This window comes from Helicoverpa zea, chromosome 19 (genome assembly GCF_022581195.2).
Source record: "Helicoverpa zea isolate HzStark_Cry1AcR chromosome 19, ilHelZeax1.1, whole genome shotgun sequence".
Classification (NCBI taxonomy): domain Eukaryota; kingdom Metazoa; phylum Arthropoda; class Insecta; order Lepidoptera; family Noctuidae; genus Helicoverpa; species Helicoverpa zea.
In genome coordinates this window covers 5,903,344-5,929,713 of record NC_061470.1, presented here as the reverse complement: position 1 = coordinate 5,929,713, position 26,370 = coordinate 5,903,344, and the positions used below count along the sequence as shown (strand labels likewise).

At 34.7% G+C, this 26,370-nt stretch overlaps 1 protein-coding gene across 4 annotated transcripts in view; it reads right to left on the bottom strand.

The window, feature by feature from the left end:
* Positions 1–4,488: 4,488 nt before the first annotated feature.
* The window catches only part of LOC124639818 (rho GTPase-activating protein 15-like), a 124,763-nt gene continuing 102,881 nt past the window's right edge, over positions 4,489–26,370 (bottom strand). For 3 of the 4 annotated variants that reach the window (XM_047177300.1, XM_047177303.1, XM_047177301.1), the window contains exons 3-13: positions 19,160–19,313; positions 18,634–18,845; positions 18,126–18,266; positions 17,478–17,590; positions 16,964–17,078; positions 16,443–16,566; positions 9,773–9,907; positions 8,413–8,588; positions 7,898–8,036; positions 6,859–6,964; positions 4,489–6,608 (exon numbers count right to left, since the gene is read on the bottom strand). In XM_047177300.1, the coding sequence (XP_047033256.1) occupies positions 6,404–6,608; positions 6,859–6,964; positions 7,898–8,036; positions 8,413–8,588; positions 9,773–9,907; positions 16,443–16,566; positions 16,964–17,078; positions 17,478–17,590; positions 18,126–18,266; positions 18,634–18,845; positions 19,160–19,313 (1,620 nt within the window). In that variant the 3' untranslated portion in view covers positions 4,489–6,403. The remainder of the gene's footprint in view (positions 6,609–6,858; positions 6,965–7,897; positions 8,037–8,412; positions 8,589–9,772; positions 9,908–16,442; positions 16,567–16,963; positions 17,079–17,477; positions 17,591–18,125; positions 18,267–18,633; positions 18,846–19,159; positions 19,314–26,370) is intronic. The other variant, XM_047177302.1, reaches the window with a different exon arrangement.

Sequence of the window (26,370 nt, the reverse complement as noted above, 5' to 3'; positions counted from 1 at the left end):
ATTGTAAATAGGCAGTTATATCGGACTGTGATAGGAGTGGAATGCTATATTATACTATTCTGTTATTTTAGTAATAAATAACAGAAAAATAATCACAGTGGATGTCCGTTAAATAGTAATATACGTGTCATTAATTATATTTTTGTTAAATCCAGCATTTCATTTCTGCATTTTTGTTTTCACTGTCTGTTAATTTTTAAATGTTTGTTGTAGTTTTTACTTTAACTGTTACTTTATGCCTTGTCTATAATTGTAGAGTGTAATATAATGATAGGTGTTCTTGTCTATTAGCATATGACGCATGTGCTAAACGAAATTGGATTACTCCAGCACGTGTTATTTCAATGAAATTCCTCGTGTCAATTTCTATGCACGTGATGTCGAAGCCTTTCATTATAATTACACTTTTCTTCACCACTAAAATAATTTACTAAATAACTGTATTTTTCTGTTAAACACCTACAATATTTGTTAATATATAGATAAGTTAGGTAGGATTAAATAATAATGTTTATAATTTTACTTTATTGTAAATTGTAATAGAAATATATAATTTTAAAATTGAAGAAAAAAATGATTTCGATTTTAATTTTGTAATTATTATTGTAGAGTTACATTCCGTAATGCAATTTTTGTGTAGAGAAGAAAAAAAAACGTAAAATATTCTGTCCGATACGATTACAGTAAATAAATAAGACTGCGTAAAAATTATGTAAAAAAAAAAGAAGAATTGTTAGCCAATAAACGTTTCTGTTGTCTTCTGTAAACATTTTTCATTGCGTGATTACATACTGGTATTATAGTTATTGTTGTTTTTAATATCCCTCACTGCTTCTTGGAGGAAAGGTAAGGTGTATAAAGGTAAGTACCTAACTATACTGAGGGTAAGTTTTACTTATACTTAATCGACTGTTACAAGAAAAATCGGCTAAGAAGGACATGACATTTTGACAGTTACATAAAAGTATTCTCACTGTAAATAAAAGAGTTAGAATTTGAATAACAACCAGGTCGGTTAAACGACGCATAGATGTACGATTAACAGCCAGTTTCTTCATCAAAAGTTAAAGCCAAAGTAAAAGTCAAAGTAATGTCTAAAGTAAAAGTAACGGTCAAATTCAATTTTTTCTATTAGTTTTGCTGTCACTTTAGCCTTGAAAAAACGAATTTGACCGTAACTTTTACTTTAGACATTAATTTAACTTTAACTTTTGATGAAGAAACTGGCCGTTAATGGCCTAAAACAAGGGTCTACTTTACAAAACGTCTATTTCTAGTTGGCTGGAACATACACATTTCTGGCTTCAGCGTCGACCTCAGCAATCTTAGTTATTAGTAAGTCAACTTTATCTTTAAGATTCTTCTACCTGAAGGGCTTCATAGATTGTTTGGCGGTTTTTACAGGCTTCAACAAGTAGGTAAGTATTTAATCTACGTATGAAGGAAAGGTTGCTTTAGGTGACCTATGACCTATTGGTAGAATAGACAGGTCTTTGTCAAAGCGCTCGTCGATGAAAATACCTATGTATAGGTACATATTTCTGCCCGAAAGCGCTGAAGTGTTCACAGATGGAAGACTACGGCTGCCAGGTATTGCAAAGTATCGGTAAAGCTAGGTAAGTATGTGAGTGTAGGTATCATAAAATTGTTAAGAACGATATTTCATGAAATTGTAAGCCGAAATATGAAATTTTAAGCACTTGATACACAATGATACATTTTTCGTAGACTATAAGGTGACTGACTTTTGATTGGCCGAAAAAACTAAAGGGAAACTGCCAGATCACACACATTTATTTATAATAACTTTTCCTACACTGCTTTGTAGAATATTCCAAAAGAAATTGTATAAACATTTTCACATCAAATCAACATAGCAATTGCTCCAACATTTGAATGAAATCAAAACGCGCAGTTACATCACAGGCTTAGCACGTAAACGTATCGTTAATCATTTTCTCGTTAACGTAGACGTAATAGGCAATTATACGTAACATTCTCGTCAGGAATTTCATGACATTTTCCAAGTCAAATCCGATTTAACTCCAATTTATTATTAAGGCTCGAGTAGGAATGCTTGCACGCATACATTTTTTAATTATTGGATGTTTTAATATTTGTGTAGAAACGACATACCTTATTATGTTCTACGTCCAAGCGAAAGTTCTTTTCGTATCCTGACTCCATGTAGCATTATGCTACACGGGGTTAGTTTAGTTTCGCAACAGAGAATGAATTTTTCAAATCGTTTCAGTAGATTTGGAATGGTTTGGGTACAAACAAACACAAATGTTTCCTGTTAATATTTACGTGGCAAAAAGATCAGTAGTTATAAAATAGTATAGAAAATCTCGAATCTGATTTTTTTTTAGTCATTTGTACAACGCGTTCAATAATTGCCTTACGGCCAGTTTCTTCATCAAAAGTTAAAGTTAAAGTAATGTCTAAAGTTAAAGTAACGGTCAAATTCGTTTTTTCAAGGCTAAAGTGACAGCAAAACTAATAGAAAAATTGAATTTGACTGTTACTTTAACTTTAGACATTACTTTGACTTTTACTTTGGCTTTAACTTTTGATGAAGAAACTGGCTGTCATATATTCAACCAATAGGTACTACTTATATGCAGCAACAAGCAAAACATCATCAACAAAAAAAAATATAGCTTTTCTATCAGTGCTATTCTTTTAGTAAACGACCCAGCATTTGTCCTACAAACAAAGAAATCTATAAAGTTATTATAGACCACCTAAATACCTATATAGGTCAACACAAATACTAAGAGTACAAATAAAGGCGCACCCAGACAATGGGTCATGTGCTCGTATTCCGTTTAATATCGGATGGGAATGCCATTATTTCCATTAGGACTGTGGACACAGCCGTGATGAACAGTAAGTGGACGGAAAACGCCTGTATGTAATGTAATTACAAAGCGAGCTATGCTTTCATGTAGGTACGGACTTTGTGTAGGTATATAGGTAGCACTAGGTATAGATGTTCCTATAGAATTGGTACCTATTGTTACATTGAGATTGGCAGGTGATGCCGAATTGCCGACGCTTAAGGTATGAGATCAAGTAATATAATATGTATAAAGCTGGATTGGATGAATTTTGGTTTGTTTGCTTCAACGCGGTAATCTTATGCGTGTTTTTATTCTATCGACAATGTGATCGGGCTCATAAATCGGTATACATATGAATGGTAGTACGCCTTCCCATACGACTGTGGTCAGACCAATGAAAGTACGATTGGTTTCACGATTACTTTCTAAATAAACAGACAAATGTCAGACAACCGAGAGGTCTGTTAGGGTGTGGAGTGAGAGGGCTCTAAAAAACAGTTTTCTACCGGTCACAGTCCAAAATGCAAGTGAATCCACGGACAACGATTAATCCAGAAATAGACTTGAATACTAAACGGTAGTTCCTGATTAGGTTCGACTGCAGACAGTCGACCTCTACAGTATAAATACAGTACATATTAAAACAACATAACGTGAGGAATATGTAAGCATTCGGACTGTAAAAGCACCGTGCGTTTATTTTGGTGAAATGATCCTAAATATAGATTTGGCTTTGAGATTCTTTGTACATAATAATTTCCTGAGTATTCGAGTTTAATTCCAGTAGCGATTGCGGCGTTTGCAGCAGGATAGCTGAAAATATACGGAGTCATAATATTACGCCCACGCACCCGCTATCTTTGAATTTTGTGAGGAGTTTTTAAAAGCTTACATAATTTTATGCAATTTGCCTGTCTTATGAATATGTATGTACTAAATAAAATTGCAAAAGTAACGACGGAAAATGTGTCAATACATATAATCTTCTATGATGGGGTTCCGATCAGATTACAAACTATAAGTACCTACTTCATTCTTTAAGTTGTTTTTGAAATGTCTTGAGACACGACAATGAAGAGGTCAAACATTTTTAGAAATCCTAAATTGGTTGGAATGAGAGTCAATTACTTCTAATGAGATTTCATTTGACCTGTTTCTCGGTCACTAAATAACCTGTCTCGGCTGCTATTTTGATCATCTTTCATAGATGTTCGACGAATGGCCCTAGGGTTGCAATAGGGAGTACCATTATTTTTAGTGACTTACTTATAAAGTACCTGTCCCTAGGTGTTTGTGTTCAGGTTCAACTTGCTTCCAGCCAATATCGCTTTCTAGGATTTTAAGGATCTTGACGAAGTAACTTGGATTGAAGTCGTAATAATACAAACTTGCATCGGTGGCTCGTAAATGTCCTGCTCCAGATCTCTTTCATATCGTGTCGGACTGTCATCCCATCGGGCTTATGATTAAAGGTATAAAGAATGCACCTGTGTTTGTGCAAATGCCTGTGCCTGTCTCCTGTGCAGCTGGCTGATCTTCTTAGGCTCGAGAGTAAGTGTTTTACTAATATGATAACTAAACTAACTCATCGATAACCAGGTGTCGTAGCAAATAAGTGGGTAAGTTAAAATAAAAGATGAAGTTTAAAATAATCTGATTTTATTTCATGTAACTTCATTAACTATGTCCAAGCATTATTGGCGTAACATACATAAGTAATAACTACACAACAATATAATTATTTTCTTTTACTCTATCCGCCGAATACAAAACCTTTGGTTACTAGCTTATTAGAAAATTTACTTTAATATTGGTGTTCTACCTTGAGTATTTATTCTAGCTTTTGTCTGTGTAATCAATTCTAATTAATTTACATAAATATGCAAGCTGAATTTTGATTAAAATAATAGTATAATAATTAATAAAAGAATTGTATCTGAACATACAACGATCATATTTACAGTGCGAAGAAAAACAAATTCGTTTATAAACATCAAATCTTTTACAAATATAGACAAAACTATTGAATCGATCAACATTGATATTAATACACAAATGGATGACTTTAAACATAAGAACAGGTATGTAGACGAAAGCAAAGCTTTTACTGAATAAGTCCAAATAAACTGTATAGGACTAGACTGTCACGTTTGCAAGCATTGTTTACACTTAAAAAGTTAATACAACGAAATTAAACTAAGATACAACAACGTAATGATTATCACATTATAAAGAAAATCATCTATGATGAATATTTACATAGCTTAAGGCACAAATTATAAAATGGCTTTAAGCCGCTATAATGTTCGGAGTAATAGAGTGAGCGACGACAATTTTGAACTAGATAAAGCAAAATCAGCAGATTTTATTAAAAAAAATGTAACAGAAAATAATCAGTTGTTTTTACAGAAAAACTTGTAAATTGATGAGAAATTATTAATCAATAATTGGTTAGTGTAAATTGTCACCGTCACTCCATTCACCTTAGGACTCGTAATATATACAAAATTGGCCCCAAGATAATGCTGTTGATAAAAATTTAAACCTACAATTTCTACATCACACATAATCGTTTCTCTATCATCTACTGTAACGATAGCTTCTATTCCAACATTTAGCTTTCCATCTTAATATCTTAGATCTACCAGAAATACTAGAATAGAATACAAAAATGTCAGAGCTAGAATTCGAAAATAGAAAAATTTGGAGACCAGATCTTAAGTGATCCAGCATTTCCGTGCGATGCGCCACAAATATATACAAATAGAAGAATTTACTCTATACATAATTAATATATGAATATATTATTTATCTCTAGCCTCGGACAGTCTTTCCGTACTATATTGCTTCACAATCACAACTCTCATTCAGTATTGAATTTTGGTTAATTTTAATTTATTATTAAATGTAAATAAGATTTAGTCTGACCACCAATTTTAAAAATGATTCCTGCATTTGGATTAAAATACCAATTAATATGGAAAGAAATTATACACAAACTATGAAAACATATTCAAATTTTATCAGCTTTATAAATAGATCGATCAACTAGTAGTCAGACTTACAATTCACGTTAAATTAAATAAGTTTTGTAAGCAACAGAGATCATTCCGATTATCTCTAGGCTTCTAGTATCCGTAATCACACCAGCACATCATCTATATATACAAAATAGAATGTTTCTACATTACGTAGTATAGCACACTTTTCGTACACGTTACCATCTAGAGCACTTCTATTCACAAAATTCAACCCTTTGGAATGATTGATAAACTCCCATTTATTAGAGTAATTTAGTTTTTGTATTGTCATCTCTACTTGACTAAAGCCCATCAACAAGTCCAGTGACATACAAAAGCGATCGAATATTTTCTCGTTAAAATAAATTAGTTTGCAATGTAACTAAGTATTTACTTTCACTGAAGAAATGTAGATACTAGCTTGTTAGCACTTTTGTACTCACCATGACTTGTGGTTTGGACGCTATTGAATATTTTGGCATCTTGAAACAATCCAATACTGGGGTTCATAATACTACCCGTAGCTACGGTTTAGAGTCACGCTTTTTTCTTGCCTTTGCTTCCATTTTCTATGAATATTTCTTTGAAGTCTGTGAGGAGGATATCGACGACGTTGTTCTGTTGGATGCAGTCGACGGCGATGTTGTGTGCTTGTTCGGGTGGTGCCCACAGGAGAGTGGGACCGAACACTATCGCTAGGTTTGCCGTGTGCATTCTGTTTTGCTCTTTGTGTTCTGTCACTCTGTAAATAGTAATATACAATTTAGGAATTTACTTGTTTTAATCTACCTATATTATTTATCTTGAATCTTTTGAATCTATATGTGTTTGTTGTTGTCTTATACAATTGTAGTTCATAAAACAGTGTTTGTAATAAAGTGGCATATTATAAAATACTGATTCTCATCTGCATGGAATTATCAACATTTACATCTGTTTATTGTTTACTTATCAGTTGAAGTGGTTATGTTTTAGTTAATGCTTGAACTTACTTAAGCAGATGCTCTAATAGGAACTTGAGCGTGTCTCTGTTGCACTGCGGTAAAGCCTTTACGATCTCTTGGAACTCCTTGATTCTTGCTTCTTTAGGTTTTATTGCTGTAATCAAACATGAACCATTAAATATATACTATAAGCTGAATAAATTCCATAAGCTGTAGAGTTTGTTCGTTTGAACGAGCTTATTTCAGTATCTAATAGTTTGGTAGATATATGAAAAAGTCTTTTAATATTAGAAAACCTATTTATCGAGGAAGGCTACTTTTTCTCTGGCCGTCATAAGTATTTTTCAGTAAATGGAACCGGAGATCACTTAGTATAAAATAAATGAACATCTACATCAAGCCTATATTCTTCCCTCAAGGGCTTAGGTAATCAAAGTATTTAATAACGGTTGATTGATTTTAACTAACATTTTGATATTCGTAAAAGCAAGGCTACTAATTGCTTCGGCTCAGTACCAGTTTCAATTTCCGGATACTCGCTTTGACCGGATAAGTCGTTCCCTTCAACCCTTGTCGGTTGCAATATTAAATATTGAAGTGGCTCTGAGAGGAACATTGAAGCGGAAACATGTACGATTCGAAATTCCAATACCTAGGATATGATTTATTCAAGTTTTACTGTAAATAACTTCGTTATTGATATGAGGATTATTTATATTGAGTACAGATTTAAATTGCTTTCTCATTAAGCTACAAAATTTAATTAAAAATGGATTAATCTTCAGTAACCCTAAACGTCCTTAAGAATGCTTAAATATTTAAAAACTACAATTTGAATTAATCATAGTGATTACGGTGACAGAGATAGAAGAAAGTTTGAGTGGAAACTAAAATAAAGTGGTGTTTTAGTGTTTTGCTATTGTATGCAAAAACTACCGAACTATTCTGATGCAACCAAAACAGAATAATGTATAGACTACCCTTTATCTAAGTGAGACAAAGTAGGACTCAGGTTTCCAAGGGACGGTAAGACCGAGCCACGTCCAGTCTCCTAACCATGAAAGCTATAGGTACTTTAGGTACTTACAGCAAGCAGCGAGCACCCGGTCGAACATGGAGCAAGGTATGAGCGGCTCCTTCAGCTCTCTGAAGAACAGCTTCAGCGATCCCGTCAGCACGTGGATATCTGTGTTGTTTTTTATTACTGACATCTTGTTTTGGTCCACCTGAATGAGAAATTGTTAAGTATTCAGATATCAATAAAATGGTAATTATTACTGGTGGGCTCTTTTGAAGGATCTGGAGGTGTGGAGGCAAGATAGGATTAGCTTTGCCTAACAGTGGGACAGTATGGGCTAGTTAAAAAGAAGGTGTTGTTGGTTCTAACCGTGTGCAACTTAGCACCGCTGGAAAAGTAAGTAAATGGGACCTAAGAAACACCAATGCTGAAATTGAAATTAAGGTGCATATGTAGTTCTGAAATATGCAAGAATTCCGTACTTTTTAATGAAAAATGCTGACAAACATATTTTCTTTGTTCTAAAAAAAAACTCTGACTTTAAAGTAATTAGGAAAGGGGCCATTTAATATCAAGACACTTACCTCTAATCGAATTTTCTGGACTTGGCTAAGATTCCCGCTGGCTCGGTACAGGCCGTCTGTGCACATATTCTCTAGACTTCTTTCTATTTCGTTGACGCATGCCACCACAAACTCTGGCACTCTTGGGCTGGTGGTGGGACATACCTCCTCCAGGTTCCGCCCGAATACTGGCTCGTCTGTAGAAAAAAATCGTATTTTATTATAAAACGCCGGTTCTGATTTACAGAGTTGAGTATGTTATGAGGGTGTTTTTGCCTTGATCATTAGTAAAATATACATGTTCTTGTTAGGTAGATCTACCGATGACACGAAGTGAACGATCACCTAATAAGGTTGTAATACCTAAAAGTAAATATCTTTTTCGGCAACTTATAGAAGGACGTTCTTTTAAAGCTCAATTTGACCACAAAAATCATATAGCCAAAAATTTCTATTGGGTCCTACAAGACCGTGGCACCATCTAACGGCTCAGTTTAAGAACCTAGTTTAGCCAGTGGGCGGTGTTTAGTTGCATCGCAAACATAAGCATAAAAGCATTGTACTTCTGATACAGGGATCCTACAAAATAAAATGTGCACGGTAGGTAGGAAATTAAAAACGGTAGGTATATCATTTGGGGTTCATAAAATTTTGCCTTTTTTGCCAATCTACCAAAGAACGCCTATTATATCTACAAGGTGGTTAAAGACCTAATGGATACTTTTTCACCCTTGCTGGGTAAATATGAATTGATCTTACGGTGGATTTTCTGAGGAGCGGGAGCTGCTGGGTGAAAACTGCTCAATTTCATGCCTATATTAAATCCTTAATAAAAACTGGAACACAGTAGACAAACATCATACGCTCTGGGGTTATTAACGCGGTTTCATAAAATAGTTACTTATGTGCAGAATACGTTATTCTTCACCTTTTCGGTGACATTTCCGATGATAATGCGAATACAGGTAAAATAAATAAAACACCAATTAATTTTATACAACTAATTGTTACATAAAACAGATTTACAAACAATATATACATATTAATAATAAAAAAACAAGCACTTACCTTAGATTACAATTTAGGCACAATGATTATATCTATAGATATCTAAAAAGCAGAAAAACTGTGCAAGCAAAATTTTCTACTGGAACTAAACCCAAACATTATTATTATACAAACTTATAAAACACTCCAATTCAATCTCCGTGACACACTTTCCGAAATCTCCAAAAAAATATATCACACTTCAGGATGGATTAATCTCTAAAATATTAAAAATTATTTCACTCCAAAAACTGTTAGGTTGTTCACACCAAACTAAATCTACTGCAAACTATTCTACTGTGCCACACACACCATCAAAGATCAAATTCCGAACCTTTGTAAATCCCCTTCTTGACAAGTTGCTCCATGGCTGGCCTTTTTGCGAAGAATTTTCTTAACCTACTCCTCACATGTGATTTCTGAATAGAGTCTGGTGAGTCGCTCAGATCTTCATTGCTGCTGCCCCCAGCTGGAATGCAGAACATCGGAGATAGTATTGTATTGTTAGTCATTACAGCAAGAAGTTGAAATGGACAGCAGGAGATAGAAAAGTAAACTTGGGTGGTATTCTTTTAAATGATCAAACCAATGACAAACATGTAAACGAAACGATGACTGTTTAAATTACAACAATCGATAGCAAAACTATAAATAAAACATACAAATAAATATGATTGTCGTAATTTACAAAAGAATACCACACAATGCATTTGCGTCAAATCTGGTACGTCAGTGAATAGTTGGTAAATAGTGAATAAACAATATTTTCATAGAGTTATTTATTCGTAGCATAAAACTAGATTTCACACAAGCAGGAGGGTTATGCTGCCATATAATTTAATCTGGCTGCTTGATAAGTTAAAGCATTGGTACCAAAAATAGGCAAAAGATAGATAATTTTATATAGACGATTTTGTAATAACTTTCCTTGGCTCATATTAAGCACCAATGCCTTAATAAATGGAGAGGACATACTTATAGGTACCCCATACCACAGCAAAAGAGTTTGGGTTGAAAGCCATAACCAGGTAGGCGAAATTAATGTAGTATGGATTAATATTTACGCATTTAGGTTATAACACAGAGATTGAGTTAAAAATAAGTTTATAGTAATATACCTACCTACTTAACGACTCACATGAGAAGTGTTTAAAATTCATACGTAGGTATAATAGTTAAGGTATTTTAAGGTGTTAAAGAAGCAGGAATTCTTTTACAATAGTCTGTACATAAACAACGTATCAGAGCTACAACATGAGAAGCTCCGAAATAACAGCTAGTGTAAAAGAACCATGATATAACTCGATATCAAATAAATAAAAATTTACATAATCGTCATCATATCAACGACAGACGACATACTTCAGTAACCAAAAACATGAATTTTGAATCAGAAGTTAATAAAATGACAACGGACGATACAAGTTAGGAACAGGCAACTGAGACAAACACAATTGATATCGAAACATTCGAAAGTATTAATTTTGATTCCAACTATTTACCTTTTGCACCTGTATCCTGAATTCACACCATTGAAAATAAAATTGAAATAGCAACTGGTAACAAAAATTTTGATGTTCAATCTAAAATCACCAACGACGCAAAATTTTTACGTAATTTTGAAACAGTTTAATGTATTAGACGAATCTTTTTGGAGGTAAAATACCAGGTGTATACTGTGGTATCAATTGAAGAAACAGTAAAATTCGTCATGGCAGCTACAGATAAATTGATAGGAGCGTGTTATCGAGCGTGTGTGGACACGATAAGATCATATCTACACATAGTTAATTCACTGTCGATTAAACCGTTTTTACGTCTATACTATTCTATACGTCTTTTTTACTTTGTAATATCCTTCATACCATGTCCTTGAATAATCAACAGATCTAAGATTTAATTATGGGTGTTCATGATTATCTTACTATCTACATCTGTTTGATAAAAGTTATTTCCCCCGATGAGTCATGTTTTACGCTTCAGTATTTTCAACTGTTGATGTCGCTTTATATTATTACTTTAAATACAGCATAAGAAAGTTTAATTCTAGATTCCTAATAATCTTTCGAAACATAATCTTGGGCAATTAGTTTTAGTTTTGTCTTACAACTTTGTAGAAAGCTATTGAAAGCAAAAAAATACGACTTTCTGGCCCTGGAGATTAGACCCCTCTTAATATTGATAAATGATAAACATATTACACACGGCCAGAGATTAGTTGAAAAATGCTAGTATCCAGCAGTCAACAAAACATCAGGAATTGGGTGATGGCCCTTTTTAGAGAACGCAAAACTTCAGCTAAGAGATAAAGGCATTGTAATCAGACAATACGAGTAGTAGTACCTACAAAAGGCACCTACTAATTCTAAACATTATACAGTGTTAATAACAATCAAAAATAGCATGAATTTTTTGCGTTACTTATTAAATAATTTTCCTACTATATCGTGCAGATTTTGATAGGTCCCTAAAAGTATTTGCTGTAGGCTTAAACGAATACATTACGTTTGTTCTGTGATCCAAATATCCTCAAGTCATGATGCGATCCGAACATTTCCTTAAACTTATTAGTTTTCTCCGTTGGGCTTTTCTTAGACTTCGCATTATCGTTAGGCATTGTTCCTTTAACTTTTTTAAGCACTGCGACTATTATTTTATGTTCCATTTCACTGATAACATTAAAAACGTTTAACACTTGAAGATTTTGTAGTTCTTTCACACATTCTTACTGAGCACTGACACTTTTGAGCACTTGAATGACTTTGGGACAATGTCCAAAGGAAGGGAGATTTTATTCGGTCTATTGACACAATAGTATATTTATTATAACCTAGCATTGAAGATGACAATGCCTCATTATAGATTGTTGAAGACTAAGCGATTGGCGCAATTAGTGATTGTACTTATCAATGTGAAGTATTATCTGATAGTGGCGAAGTCAGTGAGAAATTGCGGATGTTTGTTGATTATAAGTTCCATGATAATGTGGGACATTGGAATCAATAAATCATGTAGGTTACCCTAAATATAATTTTGATAATCACTCAAATACATGTGCGTCTAGTGCATCGTGGTGGACGTTGATTAAGGCTTTATCTCCTAATTATGAAACGACTAGCCACAACACGACTCCTATCAATCATAAATCCCCATTAGCATTACTTAATACTTAAACAAATATGGGTTCAATTCCACATTCATAATCTAAAACCGAATTATTTCGTAAAGGCAGAAACTTGATCAAAAGTTGCAATGCAATAGGTACAACGTCTAAGATGACTTTACATAAATGTGGGATTCTATTAATAGTATTTAATCCAGCACAAATAATAGAATCTTCTTGGTAATTTCAGCGTGAGTGTTTTGAACTATATTTAGAATTTTCGTTTACTACTTAGAAATAAGCATGACATCATGAGTTAGAACACTTTGGTTTGAACTCTGACTGATTTATCTTACTGGGCAAAATATTTGAATGGTAAACTAGTCTATGTATATTTGCATATTATTATGACTCATATTTACTGCAAGATTATGATGTCGAATCTTATCAGTATCCACGGTAAGAATTTAAAGATCTTAGTAGTTATCGAAAACGCGAACTTCGATTGGCAAATTTTAACCGGATCAATATATTAACAATTCAAAGTTCAACAGGAAATTGTTAGCTCAAAAAGTAGATAGAAACTATAAATTATGTAGGCAAAATCAAAATCCAATAGATTACAACGATTACGAAACAATTGAATGTGCATGGTAACAACAGGGATGGTGTAACAAATAAAGTGTCAATAGACAATTTTTGCCCCGTATAAACTAGGGGAAGCCTACGTTCAACAGAGAACAGCAATTGGTTGTTATGATGATGATGGGACACAACTAAAGAGACACTCAAGGTCAAAGGAAAAGACACGAAAATGCTCCGGTATGAGGGATACATCTCTCAAGATTTATTTATTGACTCTGATCTATTTTTTTCGGTAGCACCCCATATTTATTTTATCAAAAGATTAATTTAGATACATAATTAATCAAAGAACCTAACAACACACATTATCGATACCTTTATAAAGTTCAAAACTTACTTCTTATTGTAAGAACACTTTCAGTAGAAATTGAACACACACACTAGCACCAATAATCCAAAAGCTTTTAAAATCGTTGAGGACCGAATCAAAAGAGTTTTACTCACAACTGAAGCAATACATATATTTTTTCTGCAATAAAGACTATTTTTATTATTTCGTCATGGCCGTTTTTATTTTCGATAAAGGGACAATTGCAACGGTTTACGTATGTCAACAGATACAGTTGTTTACTAGTTTTAATTAAGCTCATGTTGGTTTTCACGGTGCAATGACATCATTTGTTTTATTGTGCTATTTTATCTAGGCTCTGTCATTTGCACTAGAGGCCTTCGCGAGAAAAAGTATGGTTTTACTGGTAGTGTAGATTTTTTGGAGTTCTGTAAGATGAACGACTTCAAAATTATTTATTTATTTTCGTCTAATATGTAGTTTTTAACTTATTTAGGATCTATATTTATCGGGCGCGTAGGTAAGTGATATAATGTACAAAAAGAAGACAAAATTGCACTAAAATGTATGTAAATTGGTGCCTAAACAAGCCTAAACCCACGCAACCTGGCCTCAATGCTCAAACACGAGCTTAAAAACTTCTATCACTTTTGGTATATATTTACATACTAGGTAGATAGGCAGGTATGCCTACTAAGAATTGAAGTTTTTCATGTAGTTCTCAAAAATAAATAAAACAAATGCTTACACAAACTCATCTGGCTATAACCGTTGCTCAAACACCCACATAATATAGTCATTCTACACAAAACACGTCAAAATACTATTTATAAACACAAAATTATTTAAAACTTTGCTTCAAAATAAAATAATCCACTTCGTTAACACAAAAAAACTAATCCACAGATTAACAAAATTCAATATTTAGAACACCACGTTCTAAATATGAAATATTTTAGAACAGGCAAGTATTGTCTATGAACACCACAACACAACTGAATGTTGCAAACTTTTCCGTTTGTCATGAAAAGAGTTTGTATATATTTTATTTTATATTAATTACACTGGTCAACAAATTAAAATATTTTTTTTTGGTGCAAAGGTGAAATATACAATTTCTTGTAGAATATTTGACACGTAATCAAAGTCCAGAACATAAAGTTGCACTAGCACGTAGGGATTTAGAGATATACCCCTCCTAAAATACCAAAAACGCGTTTTTTTATGAAATTTGATGTAATTTTTTGGGGACAGAAGAATTATATAGGAATTTCTAACTAAAGCATCATACAGTACTACTTTCCCCGCATTAACCCCATTTTAATTTATATTTTTGCGAGTTTTATTTCCTAATATATACCATTTTATAACTAAAGTGGAGTTTTTTCATACTAACAGGCCAAATAAAATGTAGGGAAGATCGAACTATCGTAGCTGTATACATATTTCATGAAAATTTAAACTCTTAGCGTTCGAAATAAAAATGAATTTCAATCGGGAAGAGTAGTACTATATAATGCTATAGATAGAAACTAAAAAACAATTTTGCTGTCCTTCAAAAAAATCGTCAAATATCGTTAAAAAACGCGTTTTTGGTACTTTAGGAGGGTAATATCTCTAAATCCCTACGTGCTAGTGCAACTTTATGTTCTGGACTTCGATTACGTATCAAATAATCTATAAGAAATAATATATTTCACCTTTGCACCAAAAATGCTGTTGACCAGTGTTATTATAGGTATTGTCAAGGAGGGTTCCAAACTGAATGCTTGCTATACAGTAAATGAGGAAAATTGTTGCAGCAGCCACGAGCCGCGATTTACAGGGAAACGATTCGTCATTCTCCTAGAAGTGGGAAAACTAAATAATTCACCATAAATGTGTGGTTGGTTTCCATAATCAATGTTTAATAGTTTATTGTTCTTGGGTTTGGTTTTGTGACGTAGAAAAGTTCAATGTCTGCATCATGACTTTTTGGCACACTCCCGACTTCAACGACTTTCGTTGGTCTTTTTTACGATATCATATTTGTTCTAGATACAATAACGTTTACAGTAATGGGTCCTGTATACATTTTTGTTAACACGGTACGTCCTATTAATTATCATATTCACATAATTTAATATTATGTTTCCCAGAATTGACCACAGTAGGTAAAAGGCGATTGTAATATTTTAGCAGAAAATAAATGAACTACGTTGATTTTATTAGTACAGAAGCTTTTTCTTTTATTTTGTCGTAATATTTAAAATAACTAAATATTAACCATCTGTTTGTAGGTACCTTATTGGATGCAATTTGAAAACTGATGACTAAGATTCTGATTCTGCTCTGGATTTCTAATTTAACATTATGTCCACATGCTTAATTGGATCTCCAGTGGTTAGTCTAAATCAGGTTTTAGCGATGATTATGGATTAACTACTTCACTAGTTGTATATTATAGGTAGGGGTAAGCATAAAATAATACATTATGTAGTTTATTTTGTGGTCCTTTTATCCGCAATGAGTTATTTAAATAAATACAGTTATTTTCTTCTCGTGATGTTATCAGCCACCATAAAAGGGAAGGAAATTTCAGGTTTAATTTCTATTAATAATAATCTGATGTAAACCAGTGCAAAATAATAGATATTATGCTTTTAATGCATCATCATATACGTATATAACTTTGTATAATTAAAATTGTGTTTAAAAATGAATTTGTCAAAATTTCAATTTGACCCCTAGTCATAGACGTAAATCTTTGTAGCTTAACAGTAAAAGCCAAATAAAATTGTCTAGAAACGATGCCACATGGCATGATTCTCTGAAAAGGCATTTAAATGTCTTTTGGTCCATTTACGGAATACAAAATAAGGGTAGGTACTTTTGTGTGACTGTTCGTTTTTTCGATGTTTCTCATCTGAGAAGCATTTTGAGAAGACCTCGTATTTTTATTCCCATGTTTTATATAGTAATGTTTACCTTTCTGTTTGTTCCTGTTAGCGTGTCGGGTGGCTGGAGGTGTTCTGCCCAAGCTCTCCTGGTCAGTGTTGCTGCTTTGTGAAAACGCCGGGGGCGGGGAATCTCCGGGCAGGTTGCATTGATACTGCGGGGAGAATATCATGATGCTTTATAAAAATCGAATTGCTGAATGGCGATGTCTATTTGGCCTATAAAGTAATGGATTAGATACTAGCTAGTCCCTGCGTTTACCAGCGTCCCGAGAGAATTATTTAGTGTACCCGGATAAAAAGTCCTGCGTCCTCCAGGCTCACTCTAGATTGTAAGTGTATCAAATTATACCATTTATTTGCTTTAGACTTAGTTTTGGACCTCCGGTTACATCTAGGTAGTTATTTTCGTATTTACTTGTCCAATTTCGTACAGTATCAGTAAGAATGAGATGATGAAAATGTCCTTCTTGCAGCTAAAATCAATGTAGGAACTATGTGTCTGTTACTTTGAAGAATAGAACTTGTATAAGTAACATTTAAGACACTTACCAAATTATATATAACGCCGCGGATGTGTCCGAGCCACTTCCTGGCTCCCTCCTCAGTTTCATCCTGAATGAGGTACTGGTCGTAGCCCACTATCAACAGGAGTGATCTCGTGTACCTACAACATAAACATTTTATTGTTCAGTTTTAGTTGATTAGTCCAAAAATTGTTTCATTGAATATGGAAACTAGTCTCCAACCCCCGTTTTACCCACGTCCTATTGATCTACTTTCTGCAGTCTTTTTCAGTCTTTTTTGCGTGAAATAGTAACCACTGAGAATGTCATAGAGGTACGTAAAACTTAAACAATTCGAGGTACGTAGTTCTAACCTAGTAACTTTAGCAATATCTTATTATTCTTTATTGTACACATAAATACATTTTGACAGACTGAAAACAGAGGAGTTATGCACAACAGCGAGCTTAACCCAGTGTTGGGTTCTCTTACAGTGAACCTTAGAGTGAAAGAGTGATTTGATGGGACAATATGTCCAAATCTTATGTTAGTAAAGTTACCGTTTAGTATGTTTCTGTATGCACTGCGTGGCGTGCGCGTTCCGCAGCGGCAGCACCAGCTCCGCCAGCGTCGCCGACGGGCTCGGCGGCGTGCCCGGCGGACGGGACACCTTCTGTAAACAGAACACACGTTATAGTCGTGATTTTGTAAATTACTTTTTATTTTGTGTGTTCTTAGGTGGAGGAAAAACTACCAACGATAGCATTCTCAAGGAGGGTTGACGTCAGGCAGGCGGCCGGTCGTAAAAACTAAGCCAAATAATAATAATAAAAAAGAGTACAAGTACTAAAAGTAGTCTCTAAGTATATCTTAGACACCGATGGCAGGAAAACATCTCGAGGAAACAAGTTTGAAATCACCATCCCGCATTGAGCAAGCGTGGTGATTAACTCTCAAGCCTTCTCCGTGTGAGAGGAGGCATGTGCCCAGCAGTGGGACGATAAAAAGGCTGTGACATTTTATGCAACCCAAATGCTGAATATGGTTATAAAATTGAAACAAAAATGTGAACCCTTGGAATGGAATTCCCAAATGATTTAGTCTGTTTATTTCCGAAATCCGCAGTTTTGTTGTGTCTAAGACCGAATCTTTTTGGAAATAGATTTGTATCTGATTTTGAAGGTAGGTAAGGTAAGGTTGATACTTACAGGAGCATAATAGGTCCTTTGGTCCTTGTAAAAGACTAGAGCAGTAGGTGTGAGGACCATGTAGCAGTCTATCCAGTTCTTTTTAGTCTTCTTCGTGCCCTCCAGGAACTTTGTGCGTTTGATTGGACTCTCTAGAATCACCTGTAAAATAGAAATGTGTTATATTACTACTCCTTCTGCATTTACAAATTAAGACTGGAGGTAGGTCATAAAACTACTCAACGATTTTTTTTGTTATAATTAAACCTTTGAGTTAAACTAGCTTCTGTGGTTTCACCAACTTCCTGAGGAACTGTTTACCGCAATCGGATAGTAAATTGTCTATAAGGTAGTCTGAATTCTAGATTAGCTATGTTACTGCCAAGATTTTATCAAAATCAATTCTTTACAAACTTTATCTTATAATATTAGTGGGTTTAGTACGATAGCGTGGACTGCATTCATAAGCACATTAGGCACTACGTGTTTGAATGTATGAAATAGAGTACTTAGACTTTAAAAAACTAACCTCAGAAGGTTGCTGCATAGTAAACCTAGTCGGTGGTATGGGCGACTGCATCCGATTCTTGGGAGCCACCATCGACCTGGACTTCCTATTCCTGACATAAGCTGGTTCCCGTTCCCTGATCTCCACGTCCAGACTGTCCCCGGACGAGGACGCTGGCAGCTGGAGATGGTTCGGTCTTCTGGGATTTATGAGAAGGTTCTCCGTTGAGCCACCTGGAATTTTAAGGGGTCTGATTTAGTACAGATGTTTGAGAAGACATTTCAATGTGTAGTTTCTTGTTACCATTTGCATGTTGTTGTTTAAATATTGTAGTAGTTATGGCATTCTAAGCTACTTTAGTTGGAGCTATCCTGATACATGTTACAGGCTTGAAAACCTCTCGATTTTGATATTTTCTAAGATCTTCAACCTAATCATCATCTACTTCTCCTATTGCATCTAAAGAACCAATCAATTCTTCAATAGGGTCGACGTAAATGAATCTGTTCTATATAAAACTGAATGTAACAGCAGCGGAACCACTTACCCAATCTTTTGTTAATCCTGACAAAAGGGGGGCTATCGGAAGAAGCCTTGTAGCCCATGTCGAGGTCCGGCCGGCACCTCTCCGACGTGGGGCTCCAGTTGTTCAGCTGCTCATATCCTCGCACTCGCAGCGAACCCTGCTCTGGGATATCCTCCTGGAATTGTGGAAAAACCTCATTAGATGACTGACAATTATAAAATGGGGAATTACGAGAGCTCCGAGTTTGGGGCAAGCCTTTCTCCAGTGGTGGACGTTTTTAGGCTATGATGATAAATTACTAGAGGACTAGCTGTTTTCTGTTTTTCTTGCGACCCTTGGAGACTACCTCTCGTATCATGATAAAGTATGTCTACGTCACCCGAGGATAGTGTAGCATGTCAACAGTGAGATGATTTTTCTCATCGGTTAGTAAATTCGGAACCCGAAGTATATCTGTGTTACCCGAGGATGGTGTAGCTTGTCAACAGTGAGAGAATGTTCACTTCGGTTTGGGAGTCCGTAGGGTACAAAAACAATATTTTCCTCTTTATAATATAATTGTAGGGAGAGTAAAGAAAAATAAAGTTTTGAGCTGCTTTACCTATACAAGGTATATTAACCTCAAAAAGGTTTTGTGGCCAGTTTTACGTAGATATAAGTCAAGAGGACATTTAATCCAAAATGCGCATTTAAAATTCGAATATGGTTACTTGTGCTTATTTAGTTACCAATCATACATAATCATAATTAAACTCTATCATTAAGGATACGATAAATAATTTATATTATTCTAACTGAGACTGAAAATAGATTACCCGTTAACACCTCATAATCCAGCGTCAACATAGTTAATTTTAACCGCGTCTATTAATTTTTACCTAATATCAACGACTGGCTACATTTTACAAGCAAATAAGGAAAAATAGGCGATGGCAGTGTCCGCTCGGCAGTCGATTTAGCATTTTATCGCCGGCCGACGAATTAATATCTGACTAATTAGCGACATGACATGGGCACAAACATGAGTTTGTATACTTTTCAATTAAATATCAAACTTTAGGGCTAATGACTTTGGATTTCATTAATCTATCTGTGGATTTGTTCAGAGATAGGAATTCGTCATTACTCTTATGGGGTTCATGTCAAAATTCGATGTCGTGTAAGCAAGTTCTGATTAGATTGTTGATATCCGCAGCAGACCAACTTGATTTATAAAGGTTATAGTTTTCTAACACCATCAAGAAAACATCTACTACTACCCATATTTATATGAGTACCTATATCGTGTTAACTTTGATCGTCAGATTTCAGGATTCCTTTTCAAAAGTTACTCTATTCGATCCTTCGATACGCAATGACCAGATTTTCAAGTTCAATGAAATGAGGCAGAATAAATGTTACTACTATTGAATAGTACAGAAAGCGTCTGATATACGTTTATATAATAATCAGTACTTCCGAGTTGAGTTCAGGAGTCGGAAATACTAACTGATTACGTGGGAATTGAACAAGCAGCTGTTACAAGCGTGATTAGATGCCCTTATACATATAAAAATGAGAACCTTTTTGGTATTTAAAAGATGCAAAAAAAAATTACTGTTAAACAATAGTGGTTCATGACACACGAGATGGATGGACAGTCATCATCATCTCCCGAGCCTTTTCCCAACTATGTTGGGTAATATTATCTTAGTAATAGGGTCCCATCTTTACAGAGTATGGAATTCTAAAAATTGATTTTGGAGCTCATTTTGAAGTCCCTCAATATATCATTAATGCATTTCAAATTACGATTATTATTGGGAATAGAAGCCAGCAGACTTAAACGAGCAGTCGTGCTGTAAAATATAGGTATCAAGGTTCCATTACACGAAGCTGTCAAATCTGAATGTCCAAATTAAACTCATTAGCGATTGAACTTGCTTTTTTACATTATTTCCTTATACATTGTATAATTAATTTTGACGCCCATTTCTGGAATTTGATAATCCTTATAAAACATGCTTATAAACCGAATTCTTCAAACTATTGACGTAAAAAGGAAAGTGTCGGTGTCGATATTAGGTTTGTGCCTCCATCATGAGTTTTATCGACAGAGCAATGACGTCTTATAACGCAATTATTTGAAATATTTTGTTGTTAGTGACACATTATAATAGGATGAATCATGGTCCCATCAATTCCTGACCTCTTTATATGGTGTTGGTATGGCTATTGAACTTACAACATAGGTATATAGATATTGCATCGGAAGGTGGGTAGGTACCAACGTATATTGTTATCACTTTATTACTGAGAATTCTGGTGTAAGCTTCTATTACTGTCGGTCTATATGTTTTCAAGAGGGATTTTGACATACATACCTACTTAATAAGTACCCCTTTTAATTTAACCGAGAAGGAGTACGTGACAGGTGGCAAAGTTTGTCATGATTGCTTATCAGGTAATGAAAGCAGCATAAAGGCTTCTTAGCTTGAATTTTAGACTAAAAACGGCAACCTATGCTACTTTAAACCAAGGCTTCATAACCTAGCCCAGTAAATAACAATTCTGAACAGTAGCCACTCCTATTAAAACTATAAATAACAATCAAATAATATTAAAACATTTACCTCTCTGAACCATGTCTTTCCTCTTTTCAGTTTGAAATTCATAATAGCACTTTAAAACTTCGTTTCTACTAAATATTTCTCAGCACCACTGGCCTACATTATTGTTATATTCATAGTATTAAACTAAATATGTATAAATTTGTTAAATAAGTTAATATTTAAAGGAAAACGAACAATAAATTCGTCTTGTTCGCATAGCGAGTGACACACTGACTGCAGTTGTGTCATTGTAACGATATTATTTTAGTGTTGTGTAGTGGTCGATAGTTTTTGTCGATATTTTACCGCGAGTATGTTGACGACTGCCTGACGCTTATGTGTTTATTGATAAGTGCGGTATTGTTAGAAAGTTAGTAACGTATGTATGTTCAACAGGCTCGTGTAATTAATTAGGTCACTCAGCAGGAAATAAACTTTTGATGTGGTTATATAAACCTAAAAATAAGAGGATATCTAATACATAATTCGTTTTATCAAAAAATCTAGGTAGTTAAGGTCAGGTGAATCTTTACATGAAAGTTTTTAAGCAGCCCTTTAACCTAATATTGTCTCAACCCTTTCCAATCAATTTCTAACAAAAACAAGGAAACCACAAGAATTATTCAATCGTCAGTTTTACGTATAACTATGAGTGTGTAAGTGACAAACACCATTAGTAAATAAACACAAAATCTCCCTCTTTAAGAGAGTCGAGTCACCGTCTAAATATTGAACAACATATTTGGAGCCATTAAGAAGTACTGGTTGTCAGTGAGTCAAGTGCTTTTATAGTAATTAAAGTTAATTACATGATACGGACCTTTAATTCACAAAATAATGCAACAGCCATGATAACAAAGTCAAATCATTCTATTTAATTTAGGCCTTTTCAAGCACTTACGTACGTCAAAAATATAAGTTTGATTCTCGTTGCCCATTCCAAAAGTAGTTTTATATGGAGAAGCACGGCCAAGAAACTCCATGGTTACTCTTTTAAAAAAATGAGGTACCTATTTCAAATTCATAGTATGTATTGATACATACAATAATAGCATGCGAAGATCATGTAGAATAAAGAAACATTGATTCGATATCAGTCTGCGTTAGTGAATAAAGTTCCGGTGGACGGAACAACGCGTGTCCCATCACTAGTGCCCTCTTATCATCGGCCGGTCGTCAATTCGATGTTAGGAAGTGTATTGTTATCTTGCTTTATTACTCTGCACTGATTATAATTATGTTGTCTGTGGAACAAGTGAGTACTATAGTGGGAACACAGACTAGGAGTGCGTAGATAGCCAAGAGTATTCAAATACAAATTCTATACAAGTAAGGAAGAATTCTAGCATAGTTTTGAACGTGAAGTGGACGTTATAAAATAGGCAATTATAGGCGGTAACAAAAAAGCAAACTCAATTTGATAATTTTGTCAACTGGTCGCATTTAATTTGATTCAAATGCGATTATCATTTGTTTAAAATATTACTCGCATCGTGCGATGAGCGTGCCTGACTACACAAACTGATCTACAAAAGTCGATGTTCTACTGTTTACATTACTCTGTGGCAAAACTAGGGAAACCTGAGACTTCAATCATCCCACAGTACCAACGTGTACGTATAAGGAAATAGCCCAGTTAAATCTGTAATTGTATGCTCGGCTTCAACCATATTTACACGTTTTACTGACCGGTGTTGGTAATGGAGTTCTGTTAAATAATGAAGCCCACCCAGGGATGTAATATGACTTCATATGTTGCAGATTTCAAGGATGGGAAGAGTATACCTTATACTTCCCAGTTTTGTGTATTTTTGACTCTCTCTGGATCAATTTCAAAGTGTGATCATGTCCTATTTTGATTTTCTTAAATAGTACCAGCTACATAACGAGGTTTACTTAAACAACTTCATTCATGATGAATGGTTTCAACCTAGCACTAAAGCCGGTAAGAATGTAAGACCACGTTTTAGAATTAGGTGGTTAATGTTTCACATTCTGGCTGCAAAGTCTTGTAGATTGCCCCACTATCTACGTTTGTGTTTTTGTTTTTTATCCAAAAGTGAAAACATTTCGCCTTCATTCGGTATATGTATGTAGTACTAGCTTCCGCCAGCGGCTTCGCCCGCGTGGTGTGTTGATAAAAAGTTGCCTATGTGTTAATCCAGGGTATCACCTATCTACATACCAAATTTCAACCAAATTGGTCCCGCCGTTTTTGCGTGATTGAATAACAAACATACATCCATACATTCTCACAAACTTTCACATTTATAATATAAGTAGGATGTAGTGTAGGTACACAAATTACGTTTTTACAACGTAATGTTTACAAACATCGAAGACTGCGAGTAAACTTGAGTGATGCAGAACACGTGTGTCTCGTATATCATGTTCTAGTTAAAATTTAGGAATAATTAATAAATTAATGAATAAGGAATAAATTTAGGCAAGTATGAGTAATTCATGGTAGAACTGAGAGGGCCAGCCCATGTTACTTTCGATATCATTAACTATTTTATGTCACGGCTTCATAATTTCTCATGACATAATTTAAGGATGAATTTTCTTCGAGTCAAGGATCTAGGCTTTTTCCAACTACGCATCATATTTTACATGGAGTCTGATTATCTTATGTCTGACCTCCAGATAGTTGCTTTATCTTATGATCGACAAATTCCTCACCGTATCAAAGGACCAAAAAATTAAACCATCTTCTATTACCTACGAACAATAGATTGCAGTATTAAGTAATGAATACCCACGCCAGCAATCAGGTGAAGGTTCTAATAGCATTGATTTAATATATCTGCGACTGTTATGTATGCAATATGAAACGTCTTCTCTCGTTAATATGCGAGCTGTGACTGCAAGTGGGTACCGTTCATGAATATTATGCTCTAGGGACTATTAACTTGCAGTTATTATTTTGTTTTCAGTTTGACAGCTTTGTATAACTTTGTTTCTAATTTTTGCTGAAAAATCTGCTGATGTATTAAGTACTGTATTTTTTTGCTTCGGTTCTTGGTTGTATCTGGAGACTTATCTCAGTAACTGCCGGACTGGTTTAAAAGTGGATTTCAGTGTTAGATAGCCCATCCATTTAAGGACAAAAGCTATAACTTAGATCATTTTTTTATTCAGGTAAGCTAAATAGTTCTCAAGGGATACAAGCGAAGCTGCTGACAGTAGCTGGTCATAAAACTGTGCTAATGTTTTAGTATATTGGAGTTTACGTCATATTTGCATTGTGCATTTATTTGCTTTCCATTGAATGCCAGAGCAAATTTTTACCATATGAACTTCAGTTACCCAAAAAACAAACTCCCAGCTTTACAATCAACATAATACCCAGTGTAAATAAATCAGCATTGACGTCTGTTCTCATTGAAAGCTGAATACATTTGGTTTTCGCGAATGAATCGCTTGCATTGAATCGATACTGACGTGAAGGGCGCGCCGGATGCACGCTATTGGACAAGAATATGACGCCATTTTGTATTTGTGTAGTGTATAGATTAATTAAAGAAGGTGAGGTTTGTTTAAGAAAGAAATAATTGATGCAAATTGTCGTCATTTCAGCCGAAAGACATCCACTGATGGACAAAGGCCTCCCCCAAGGTGCGCCAATTTTTTCTATTACCAATTCGCATCCACCGTTTCCTGGCAACCTTAGCCAGATCATCCTTTCGTCTAGTAAGGGGCCTGCTCACGCTTGATCCTCAAGTCGCAAGGCGAGAAGTTAGGACGAGGGAGGAAAAGCCTAAATCGAGCTACCTAGCCCTGTAATGCAATTTTTGGCAAATTCAGGCAGGGTAAATGTCTGAAATGCCAAATTCCGGCTGACTCCAAGTCTGAAATGTCCAGTCCAGTTTAATTCTGTTGGCATATCTTTCTCGGCTTACAAAATTTTTCACTGTTTCACTGTCGTCCTTGCACATAGTGACAAAACTTCCCTGCTATCTTTAGGTTTCCAAAATATATGGAGATGATTACATAACTCATTATAAGTTCATAACAAAATTTGCGTCAAAAATATTGTTTTTGCTCGGTTGAACTTTTGAACACCTTTCTAAAAACTTCAACATATCAAATATGGCCAGTCCTTCAAAGTAAGCCCTGTCCTACTGTTATTCCCCGACACGCAGCCAAGCCGCCATATTAGAACGGGTGAACAACACATTGTGCGCCTGAGCATAAATTAACAGCGACAAGCAGTAATCGGACAAATTAACACAGACCTATGGTCCTGTGGTCTGCGCTGACTCACGATTGGCATTTATTTATTTCATGCGTATATTTATTTGCCTGAGTTTTGTACGAGGAAAATTATGAATTAAACTACCTTGTTGGTACGTTTAGTTGGAAGTTGTTATACCTATTCCAGTGATGATAATGTAACGCCCTCTAGTTTGCATAACAGGAGGTTATAGGTTCAGATAATATAATAATGTGTGTGTAACTTAGCTATGTTATAAGGAGGATGATACATACTACAACTTATACTTTGTAATTGATGACAAAACTGGGCGTTGACGTACAATAACTGTTAAAGAATCCTCTTGCCTTAACGCACTTTTTGTATCTTTGTGTCTATGACATACTCACCCAAACTGGCTCACGTTATATAATTGTTAAAGTGCC